The sequence below is a fragment of the Bombus pascuorum genome, chromosome 9 (assembly GCF_905332965.1).
Source record: "Bombus pascuorum chromosome 9, iyBomPasc1.1, whole genome shotgun sequence".
In the NCBI taxonomy this organism is placed as follows: Eukaryota; Metazoa; Arthropoda; class Insecta; order Hymenoptera; family Apidae; genus Bombus; species Bombus pascuorum.
The window spans coordinates 1,221,057-1,233,682 of NC_083496.1; the positions used below are offsets into that span (position 1 = coordinate 1,221,057).

General features: G+C 45.5%; 1 protein-coding gene across 7 annotated transcripts in view; it reads left to right on the forward strand.

The window, feature by feature from the left end:
• Window positions 1-12,626, forward strand: part of LOC132910380 (protein Skeletor, isoforms B/C) — a 55,171-nt gene that overhangs the window by 35,836 nt on the left and 6,709 nt on the right. For all 7 annotated transcript variants that reach the window (XM_060966040.1, XM_060966038.1, XM_060966035.1 and 4 more), the window contains exon 4: window positions 113-224. In XM_060966040.1, the coding sequence (XP_060822023.1) occupies window positions 113-224 (112 nt within the window). The remainder of the gene's footprint in view (window positions 1-112; window positions 225-12,626) is intronic.

A 12,626-nucleotide genomic window follows, 5' to 3' on the forward strand; every position in this document is an offset into this window, starting at 1 on the left:
CTCGTCGGTGAAAAACTGGTCGGCAAAAAGCGCGGTATTGCTATTAGTAGGATAGTTACGAGGGCTACAACACGCTGCATCCTTCAAACCTTTTTCTTCTTGTTGCGCTCAGTGACCCGGTGGTGCTCAAATTGTACAACTATACGGACATCATTCTGAAGCTGCCTAACGGGAAACGGATACGGGACATCAAATGGCTGAGCGTTTGGTGTCGTCGATTTACCGTAAGTCAACTCCAACCTTTCCTTTCTTTCTCTATTCTATTTACCGTCTGTGCCTGTGTCTAGATACATACCTATACGTGTATCTATATGTATCATATTTATACGTAGTCGTATATGTATGTAGAAAGTATCTTTTCACGAGAATATTCGCTGCGTCGAGAATCTGTTCTAAGAAATCTTAAACTTTACTTCTCGTCTCCTTTCTCCCCGTATAAATTCCCTTGTCTCGTTGAATCCGATGATAGAACGACGATCCTCTGTAATCTGGTGTACGGCATTTCCAATAAATTTGTGCGACATACTCGGCTCCTTGGTCGCGGCGCAGAGAACGTGGTCGTGGCACGAAGCCACCCCCGTCGCGCGACGTTTTATTCGAAACCCCACGACGCGCGGAGAATGGAGATAACTTGATTTTTGAGGAGGTCCATGGGCCGCCCTATCGGACATGCATTCGTGGTCAATGGCGCGTGTGAGATGGATACGGAAGCCGAGATCAGGGGCGTGCACGCGTTTTCGCACATACACATACGCGAGAACGAAGCAGCATAGTTCGGTGCGTGCACGCACCTAAAGCATGCATTTAAGTCGTTTCTCTCCCATCCCCGGTTCTCTTCGCTCTTTCTATTTCTTCCGGTACTACTTTTCTGCTTTCGACTTTGCTTTCGTGAATTTTCACAGAGTCGCATCAGTTTATGGAATTGGCATAAAGAGCATCTAGTTTTCGGAGAAATTTACATTTTCTCGTAGAACTCGCGCACTCGATGTTCGACGATTATCTGACGTTAACGATCATGGCAATCCGGAATAATTGCAATTTCGCCAAGCTCGCGATTTTCCGTGCGCATTTCCTTACCGCGATACGCTTCTTGCGCGGATCGAGAGAAACATCGCGAAGCTTAGCAAATCTGACCATCCTTTTCACGATTCACCCTCTTGCACGCCCACTCGCTTACCCACAGATCCAGAGTCGTCCGGTCGGTCGCACGAAAGTCAGTATCGCTTGTTGGAAATATCCGAGGGAGAGGGAAAAGGTTTGAAACGAGCATATCGACGGTAGAGAGCGGAGCTTTTGCTCTTATATTAGGAGGGCTTTAATATCGAAGTCTGAGGGGTGCTCCTATACCGTGACAACCCTCCATCAGACACGCTCTGTCACCGCAAAACGCGCTGTCCGCCGCCTATGCTCCATTCTACAGGGTGTCCCGTTACGATCCGCCCAGTAAGTGATCGTCGAGTCCTTTAGTATAAATCGATTCCTCTCTCTCTCTCTCTCTCTCTCGTTTTGAGTGCACCGATCAGGAACGTGAGTAGAAGCCAGACCAGTCGTCTAAGGGGAACACGATGAATGTACGATCGTGATTTTGCGATAGGAATATAGAAAAGGCTGTTCTACCATTTCGCGAAAGGTTGCCTGGAAAAAATTGAAACGTCGCTTGCGAAAAAATCTGTTTGTCATGGAAGTAACGTTTAAATACAGTGGAAAATATTCTCCCGTTTCTACGTTACGTAGCGCGATCGAAATTTTCCTCTTGTCCGACAAGTGCATAGGTAGGTTTGAAACTCGAATAACTTTAATAAAAAGAAAATCTTAAAAAAGAGATGGAAATGAGGAATCGGATACACTCGGTTTCCCGCGCTAAGATCAACACCCTGACAAAGTTTAAGAAAATTAGCATGTTTAAAACAACGGCTTTTCCAGCGACCGCTACACGCGACTGGAACGATCGCTGGTGTCTATTTGACGGCGTCTCGATACAACGAAAAATCCCCAAAAATACGATCCCCGGAAGGGCTTTGGTTCCTTCGATACGGTGTTCTTCCATTTATTCGTGATTCGCTAAAGATTTGAAACGGCTGGTGGGGTATACCGATCTCTGGAAGGGGCTGACCGATACACACAACAGGGGTAGGTTTTGCTTGGGTATCCGGTAGACAGGAGCTGTCTGTCAGTCGGTACACCCTCGCGTTACGTCGAAGGATGTATTGTTGGAATAAGCCTTCTTCTTGTTCCGCTTTTCCTTTTCCCCTTCTGTTCTCGTTCCATCTATAGATACACCGCTATCGCTGCGCGATGCTTGGGTTCCTTTTCAAAAGAACTCCAGCAGATATCCTTGCTCGATATCAAACCACCGTTCAATGGACCACTGATTCAGATAGGATTTAGTAATTTTTTTCCAGCCTCCATCTCCCCTTGCCGGGCAGACCAACGTCCAAAACGATCTCGCCACTTTTGCACGCGATTGGGGGAAGCCTCTGACTGCCGGGACCTTATCCGCGGGGCTTCCTCGGGCAATCCAAAACGTTCACAAGCCGTTGATCGGTCTTTCATCTCGATCCGTGCCTTTCTTTCTTCGTCTTGGAACCGCTTTTCGGTAGTGTATTCCTTTGGTGACCCGTGGCAAACTCTATTCGACCACCGTGAAAAAGCAGCGAAGAAAAAGAAAGGAAAGAATTCCGGTGGAAGATACTTTGTTCGTCCTTGAAATATATTTGATTGCCTTAATTCGTAAACTTAATTCGATCAGAGAGTAGACGTACAATGAGAAGAGAAATCGACGGATAACAAATCGTAGAGTCTGTCGTACGTATCGGTCTGACCAGTGAACGACTGCAACTACTGCGGCACGCGTTGTCCACTCACGCTGCGTGCGAGGAAAAATCAGAAGAAAACGAAAGAAAATAGAGCGGAATAGCTTCACCCCTGAATCCCGTACGTGCTTTCCGTCGTTATGAATATGCACGGTCCGCGTTACAGGTATTTAATCTTTCTCTGTACCTTTCGTGCGATTACCGGACGTACGATAATAGACAACGATGGAATCGTTTAATTTATTTGAAATAAATTAAAGTGTAATACGGTCGATTTAGTCGACTCCGAGATATTCCAGATCGATCCTCTGAACGACAAATTATAGATTGGTGGCGCGTTTAAATTCTATCAGCTGGGGTATCGCTCCGACCACCGGTTTTCGGCGATGGTTGTGTTTTAACCGGAAGAAGAAAGGGTCGTCCTGTGGGCGTGTCACGGCATTTGCATTTAAATTCTCCGTCTCTTTCCACGAACACTGGGAGTTAATTAAACGCCTTATAGTTTTCGGGGTGGGATGATGAAGTAGGACTGTTTGTGGCACCAAGTGGACGATCCTAGTCCGCTAGAACGTCGATTAATAACCGTTTCAAACGGGTTGTAAATACGAGAATCGCGTTCCGTTTACGGAATACGATCTTCAACCGATCTACCTCCGTTGTCAACTATCGCGTCTTTGTGAAAAATATTTCTAACGTTATGTAACGCGTATTACGGTCGTATCCTTTGTTTCGTTGGAATTACGAAACTGAAAAAATATCAATCTCGAACGAAGATGAAAAATATATACGTATGTAGCGCTTGTTTATTGAAAAAATATTGTCACAGATTACGCAGTCTTTGGGAGGGAAAAATGTGTGGGGAAAAACGGGGCGAAAACATGAGCAAAAGCTCTCGTATAAATCGTTTGCATTGACAGTATTTATTGTGCCGGAGCGACAAATGTTTTCCAACCACGTTGAAGGACTTCTCGGAAAACACTCCATGGCATTCCAGTTTCGCTCTTTCCAGCCGGTCGACGCTAATCGTCGATCGGAAACTGGTAATATCGTCTTCAAATATTTTACCGCTGACACGATCGTTAAATACATATCGGTGTACGCGTATCGACGGCGCGAAAAAAAAAGAAAAAAAATGAAACATTTACAAAATACAGGGAATAACGTTTGCCGGTCTCGAAGCCACCAAAATATTTTCACGTTGGTTTTAATACCGCCTCTTATAATAGAATCACTCGAAAGCGAAGGAAACAATGTTCCTGTTAAATATAAAAATTCCACTCGAAAAGCTTAAAAACCGCGGGGAAAACAGCAATGCGCGTATAAAAGTGGTTCTGTTTTAATTTCATCGTATCAGCGTTATCGTAGCTAAAAAACTCGTGGTAATATTTAACCAGGCTGAATAAAACTTTGTTTTGCAGATTCTTTCCTACGATAATTTCTTAATTTTAGAATAATTTACCTCGTTAACGATACATTAGTTGGTAGACTCGTTAACGTGCTACGCATCCCGAATGCGATTTTGGCAAGTAAATTACCAGCGCTTACCGGTGATATACCGATCGACCCATTCGCAAGACCAGCTTTAACCCGTCGGTAACTCGGGCAGTTATCGTTTTGTAAAAGTAACGCAAAGTTGTAAGTCGAGAATTGGATCGGGCCCATCGCTAGTCCTGGGTAAGATCGTTGCGCATGGGCAGAAAGCAGCTCGCCGGGTCGATGTTGGCCGGGGCTGGCTGACTGGCTGCCGGCTGCTAACCGAGGATGCTCTCCCCCTTTCTCTTCGTCTCTATCTTCCCTCCCTTCTGCCCTCTATCCTCACTCTCTCTCTCTCTCTCTCTCCCTCTTTCTCTCTCTCTGCCCTTCTGTCCTAAGTCTAACTCTTCTCTGTCTCCGTTTCGGTTCCTCTTTCCCTCCAAAATTCTTGCCGCCGCTATTCACGCGTTTGCTTCCGCTTCCACCTTTTGTACCGTTGTATCTGCAAAGACACCCCTCCCCGTTCCTCTCGACGGTGCTTTTTGGAAAAATTATTTAGTTTCGTCATCGTTTCCCCGTTTTCATTCCCATCTACAGATTCGCTCTCGCTCTCCGTAAACTTCGTTTCTTCTCCGTCCCAATGCCTTCGTTTCTTTCGTTGGCTTTCCTTTTTTTCCTCTTTGAAGCGATAGTACTCTCGGTACGATGGTCATTACCCTTGTCTGCGGCGTCGCGACTTCCTGGTCGCTTCAAAGGGCCGCCATTTTGAGGAGACTTGGCCGATGGCTAGGCGGTCGAGTGGCGAGGATCAACCGCTTGCTTCGAAAGATCGAAGATACCCTCGATCGAAGCTTGAGAAAGGAGCGATGGCTCTTTGAATTTTAAAGGGACAATATCGCGGCATCGCTAGCTGCCATCGCTAAGGATTTTTCCAACGACGCAACCGAAAGGCGAAAGCCGTCTCGTTAGTGCTCCTTTCAAAAACCCACTATCGATACCGACCGATAAAGCACAAACGCCCCGGCAAAGGGATTACAAGAGGATGAATCCTATTCTCACCCGTTACATCTTGCTCGCAACGCGCGATTACTTATTCCGTGAGACGACGAGCATCTTCACCGAGGATGGTAGTTTTAGAAGCTGTCGTAGGATTCGCGACAGACATACGATTACGTGATCGCAGGTTTTTACGAAGAAAACTCGTTTGTAATGGCGTAACGCGGCCTATGAACCGAACCGGGTGGCGTGTATTGTAACAGGACGCCATTTTGAAGCCACCCCAAAGCTCGGCACACGTTTCAAAGCAGCCACAACGGTGCATCAGGTGCATGACGGTGCTGCAGTCACGCATATATAAGGCTATACACGCGTACATCGTCGGGCGAGTACCGTTGGAATCTCGCCAAACCTATAAACTTACCCTTCCGTCTGAAAAAAATCGGTACGCCATCGAAATTTTAACGCGGTCAAGCTAATCGACCAAGTTTAAGCGGTTATCTTTTGTGTCTGCCTGCCTGTCTGCCTCTTGCCCGCCCACTCTACTCGTCGTTAAAAATAGAACGATATATTAACGAGAAACGCGAACGCCATCGCGCGTTGCAAAAAACGAACGACACCTAGAAAAGGGCAAAATTAACACGAGTACGAAACACCTGCAGCCACGAACTTTTTTTACCGTCTAAGTAACCCCCCTGCTGGCGAGGACGGCGGGGGTGGAAGGGGTTACCGACCATGCATTTCCACGGTACATATGAACAGTATCTGCGCAGGCAGCATTCGGATACACATAAGTGGTCGAGTACACACGAGTAGACGTGGAAATGAAATACCGGGCAGAGTGGTTGGCTGGCGATGGTGCAGAAAGAGAGCGGGTCGGTAGCGCGTTGGTTGGCGAAAGCGGTAGAAGCAAAATGAGTGGAACGAGGCGAAGTGGAACGAAGTTAGTATCTCGCGTCTGACCAGCGACGTACTTGAACAAAAGTTATCATTTTTCGTTGCGGAACGAGCGAGCGAATTCCATCTTGTTTCCTCCATTTTCACCCCTACTTCCATTTCCTTCTACCTGCAGATCCGTTGGCAGATATTTCTTTTACCCGTTATCCATCGTTCTCCAGGCCATTCTTCCAGCTTTCTATCTTTCTACTACTCCTAACTATTCCGTTTCTATCTTTCTTTCTATAATTTTCTTCTCGCTTTTCTTACCCTGTAACTCGTCTCTTCCGACTCAACTAGCCTCCTCTCTCCTCCTAACGTCTACTTCTCCGCGTATCGGTTCACCGATCTCTTTCTCGCTTTGCCCCGTAGTTCTTCCATCGTTGTCTCTCCCTTTTTCGCTCGTTCACCCCGCTCGTCGGTTTCTCGCGGTCTCTCATCCGTCTCTTTTTCAACGGCTTCTCCCTTTCTGGCCGATTCTCTGGCTCGTTCGCCTCTCCTTCGCACCCTCTGTCATCCGCTTCCCCTCTATATATCTTTCTCGCTCCCGACACGCCGATTGGACGGGAGCTTGCGAAAGTTCCAGGTATCCCGGAGGACCGCCCACCGGTCCTCCTGCAGCCGGGAAAGTTTCGTCATTCCGTGCAGAACAGGGAGGGAATCCGCTGCTGATGTTGCTCCGCCGGCGACGCTGTATACCTTGGCAATTGGTCGGCCCTATTCAGAAATCACGCGACACGCCACTTTCTGATAACCTCCGGCACCGAGGTGTAATTAAATTTCCAAGGATTTCGCGAATGAACCTGGACCGTGTGCCCTAGATCGGTACGCTCGCGTAATCGACATTTCTCACAGACTTTCCCAGCGTAGAGACGTTTAACGTAAATATTTTATCGCGTTATTTGCTATTCTTCCTTCTTCTTTTTTCTCCCTTTATTTTTTTTTTTTTTTTTTGTGATATTTCACGAATCCTTTCCGTTAATAAAAACGTATTAGTTAAATAGGAAACGAGTTCGAGGAAATATATAAATAACGAGTAATATCGTACAGAGCGTGGAGCAATTACGTTGGCAAGTTTATCAGTCCCCAGGCGGCGCGCGTGGAAACAGCTCAGTCGGAAAGAAGTTCGAAGTGACGCGAGAAATCCATGTAATTAGACTGGTGAAACGTATTTAACGGGAGCTTATCCCCGGTTAGTATAAAGTTTCGATTAAAAAAAGTTCCATTAAATCCGCCGGCTAAGATATAGAGGAATTACGAGGAGGGGAGACTCTTTTAATTTATCATCTGCTTTAAATCCAACGGACGCTGCTTGATAGAAGCGGTCCTTTTTAGCTCCGATTTCCAAGGTTCGGCCAATTGCCAGGATCGGAATTTCACGAGAGCCTCGCGCAAACACGATCCTACTTCCTGACCTTGTTCCATGCTATATCCTTCGTCCATCTACGCTCGACCTTCGAATCCAATCGTCTTCGTCCTACCTTGTACAAATTATTTACCTCGCTTGAAAATATTTCATATTTCGATACTTTTCTCGCAAACATCCGAAACCACGGCTTTCTTCGATCCAACGATTAGCCGGGAAACCTCGGACGTCGTAAGATCGTCTAGACGTTGAGACAACGTCGTGACTGCGTTATCAATTTAATCGTCTGTTGGCACGACGTTGAACGATAATCGCGACAGACTAGAATCGCTGGCCCGGTAGCAGTAAAGTGCAACATAACGTGCGTTTGCTCTTGTTCGACGAAGAACAGGGATAAGGGGCGTTGCTATCGAGCCTAACGAGGCTCGATGTCTCAATTTCCGTAAGAACGTGCGCCTCGCAACAGGGGGTGACCAATCCCGAAGGGGAACGCCTGCCTGTCTAGAGGCGATACGGAGCTGATAAGGTGCTAAAATAATATACGGCTATGATCTGTTCGGAATCTCTCGGATTCGGATGTATCGTCATCCCGTTTCTTTCTCTCCTTTCTAATTATTAACCTCCACTGCCGAGATTATCGCTAAGAGATCGACAAACACGGATGAAAGCTTTAGGGGGAGAGATGAAAAAGATAGAATCGATGTGTGTATCGCTGTATCAGACACGTGGTAGCTTCTATAAGTTACGATTAGATTAATTTATTTCCCTGGTCAATTTTTATTACGATAATTATACTAACCTTACGTTTACTTGTATTAGCAGAAGCAGTTGTTGTATTACTTTTGAATCGAAATTTTAATACAACGTTATTTGTATTCTTTCTTAGTCGTTCTAGAGTTTCCATCTTAATTTTACCAACACTTGGATCGTTTCTCCAAATTATTGTAAATTAATGAGAATCCATTCGGGCAATTTCTCTCTGAAAGATTAAAGAGATCAAAGTACGATAATAATTGGTGAATGTAAAGGCGAAGGGGAAAGCAACGCAGAGACGATATTTTTCAGTTACAAGGGCAGATTATTAGATCCGTTGGTCCTTTAGTTCGTCGCGTAGTCGCCTCCCTTTCCTCGGGATTGTTTCTTGATGCTATCTCTGACTCTCCAGTTTGTTAGGGGGATTTATTTGATTGAATATCGACTGTTCGGGCACCCGCCTTGGTTATAACGAGTATATCAGCATCGGCCGTATCGCGCCCGTCCACGGGGACCACCCCCGTGAATTGCGTTCATGGGGCGGCACGGATCTTAATCCAAATCAACCGACCGGAGGCTTGGTCACGTTTTTTTCGAAAATAACGTAAGAAAAATGGTCGCGGTGAATTTATTCGCCAGTCTTGTTCCCTGCGAACAGGTATAATCCGACGTTTTAAATCCTCAAATCTTCAAACCTTCGAATCCTCTACATTCGTGTAACGCGCGATTGCAGTTTTATAATTTATATCCATTGCCACTTGGCACCGAAAGACGTTGTTAGGCGGAAGACATTAGATTTAAAGAGATTTACGCACGGGTGCGCGCATGGCGCATACATAGACTCAAGACTCGTATAATAGAACCCGATTCGAATCTAAATCCCAGCTTACGAGATAAACAGTCTATTAGGGGCTGCAGTAACCCTCGGTGAAACTTCCACCGGCCTATAACGACCAGATCAAAGGTATCGGATCGACCAGGACCCCTCCTGACCATCGTATCCCGATTTATAAACTGCCGGTGTCTTCCTTTCGCGCGACTTCAATTTACCGGAAATTTTATTCCTCCGATCGAATAGAATTCCGAGTAATAACATTCGCATCATTTTCAAGGAAATTTTTTATCGAACTTTCGATCGACGATTATTAACAGAAACACGGGTCTAGTCAGATATTAGCGATTCTTATCTAATAATGATAATGAAAAAAGTTCCACGTAAAGGGAAACGTGAAATTTCATTCGAATCGAAAGTTTACCAGAAGCTAGTTCGATGAGGAGCGATTGATCATTGGCTGCGGATGATACCGTACGCGGCACGTGATCCGTTCGATGATCGACGTCGAAGTACCGCGAAAACAATGGCATTTCTACGGAGACCGCGTGATGGCTTCCAGGGAAAAATCGATGTTGGAAAGCGAGATGAAAAGTTTTAGCGCGTAAACTGTCCGGGATGGACGGGCGAATGGATCTCGCGTGAGATCCGCGTGAAAGAGGCAAAGCGAATGGTTGGTGAAAAATGTTGAAGTGATCGCCACTCCTGAAAAAACTCTACATCTGGTCTTCGGTTTCTCAAGCGCTAAGGTCATCGATAGCGCGTAGATGAAAGAATACGTCGATGACAGACCATAAGCGCTACACGTGCGACGTTGGTTTCGCCAGTTGTTTTAGTCTCAGGGTAACGTTGCTAGCGAGAGGATCTGGACCAGCTTACATCGTATTTCACATTTTGTACTTTATTATTCACAATATATATACTTACAATACCTTACAATTTACCCACGCATTTCTTTAATTCCACATACACCGAATAACCTTATCAAAAAATATCGAGCAAGTTCGTTTTGATCGAAGGTGTAACGTTTCATGGAAGAGCGTGGAATCGCGTGGGCGATCGTAACGAGTAAATAAAAGGTATTCGTTGGACGATGTCTGTATTTAATGCGAAGGGTTGTCGTTGAATATCGGAGGAAGACACGTGGGTGCTGTCAAATTCGGACACTTCGTATCACACCGCCCACGATTTCGCAAATTTACAACGCAATTAATCGTAACGCGAATACCAAAGTTACACAACCCTTGTCCCTTTTTCAATGGAATTTTTTTCGAGTAAAACGCTTTACACATAGGCACTTTAAATTGTTTTCGAAATTATCTTCTCCCTCGTGTATGTTTGAACAACATCGTACGGTATCGAGTACGTCGAGTAATAACGAATTAATCGACGAGTAATTCATTCATCCGGGGACCCAACGTGCAAACTCGGGTGGACCCTCGACTCGCATACTCGCGTAAGCACCAATTTTCAGAAGATCTCGCCCACTCAAAACACCATTAAGCTCGAGTTCTAGTTCATTGGTAGCCAGCATCTCCGCTCCTCTCTCTCTCTCTCTCCCTTTCTCTATTTCTGTCTCTGTCTCTCTGTCTATCGCACTGTCTGCGTATACGCGAGCACATAACCACTCGCAGAGGGTGGATATGATTGACGAGCCCTTAAACGAAATGGGATTAATGCGCGTGCAAATTTCAAACTCAGCCAGCGGGAAGGGAAACGTCGGGCCCGGCTTGCCGATAATCATTATTATTAACGATGGAATTAGTATTCGACGAAGTGCGGACTTGGGAGAACTCAAAGGGAGCTACTTTGCTTTCCGGGCGCCGACATAATGCTGGCGAAAACTTTGTAGACAATGGCGAAAAGTTTCGCATCCGTTTTGTTCCGTCGTTTCCAATTGGTCCGTCCAAATGTTTAATTTCCTTCACCGTTCTCCGATCACGCTGAACTTTAAAAATAAAGGTGAACGTTAATTTGCCGGTTGAATGGCCGAAAGGAGTGTACATCGGTGGAAGATTAATTTTTAAAAGCCACGCCGCGCCGTCTCGTTGCTGTCGCCTTTTGAAGCGTGCCGGTTCGATCAACGACGAAGTTCTTTTGCTCGCCAGCTTCCTGCCTCGCCGGAAAATTATTAATCCGGTAATCGGCTGGTCGATCCTTCGCCCTGTTAAGGTTATTCGGTATATGTGGAATTAAAGAAACGAGTGGGTAAATTGTAAGGTATTGTAAGTATATATATTGTGAATAATAAAGTACAAAATGTGGAACATAATGTAATCCTCTCGCTAGCAATGTTACCCTGAGACTAAAAGAACCGCCGAAACCAACATCGCACGTGTCTTATGGTCTGTCATCGACGCATTCTTTTGTCTACGCGCTATCGATGACCTTAGCGCTTGAGAAACCGAAGACCAGATGTAGAGTTTTCTCAGAAGTGGCGATCGCTTCAAGTTCCAGTCCCATTCACACGCGTTTTCACCTGCGATCCTTCGAAATTCAACGCTACCTGGATGTATCTACCCAGTGACGCGTACTTGTCGCGCAATTCGTGTTATCATCGTCGGTTGGTATTGGGAAAGTAATCGCGAAAATAAGATTACACGGAAGGAGCGTTGCGAAGGAAACGACTAAAGAGGCAAGGAGAAAGGTGACCAGTTTCAAGATAAAGGAAAGAGCGACTAGTTCGGTTCGTTAGGATCGTCGTACGTTATGTTTTAATTAGAAATCGGTCTGCAAGGGAATAGACGAATTTTTAAGTTTGTGAAATTTCACGCTTCGAAGAGGCTCGTACAATCCGCTCAAGACGAAAGTAAAAGAACATTTCCGAGAAATTGCTGTTAGAAATTTTCCGCGCCGTTTATCGATGGATCGAGTTGCCGAGACAAGAAAAAAGACAAAGTTGCCGAGAGAGTGGTTCTCCTGGAAATTTCTTGGCCCAATTGGAACGACGTTTTTCCGTGATTCGAAAAGCTTGTCGAGAGGGAAAAGCAAATAATTTAACGAATCCGGCGACCCTGATATGGAAAACTCATATCGTCGGTTCAAGGTATCGCGCGTATCGATTTCTTTGTAGACAAAAGTCTGCGAGTCGGTTCCAAAGAACATCTCGAAACGGGCGGAATCAGGCCACGTATACAGTAGCCTTGAGCGGAATATCGAAGACGTCGAAGATATTCACCGACTTTTCAATCTTCCACTCTTGGCACACTTCTCGAGGAGTCGATAAAAAAGACAATAGAAAAATAGCGGCCGACAGAGCCGGTTAATCGGTCTACGCCAATCACACGTGCAAGTAGATGCTTGAACCTATTGAAAAATCCTTAAATAGTCGAAACAAAATTGGCACGTTCGGATCGAATAAAATGGCCGAAAACGAAATAACTCGCTGTAGATATAAATTTGCAAAGTCTCTCGATCGATCTAGAACGAAAAACGTTTTCTAAATATATAAATGACT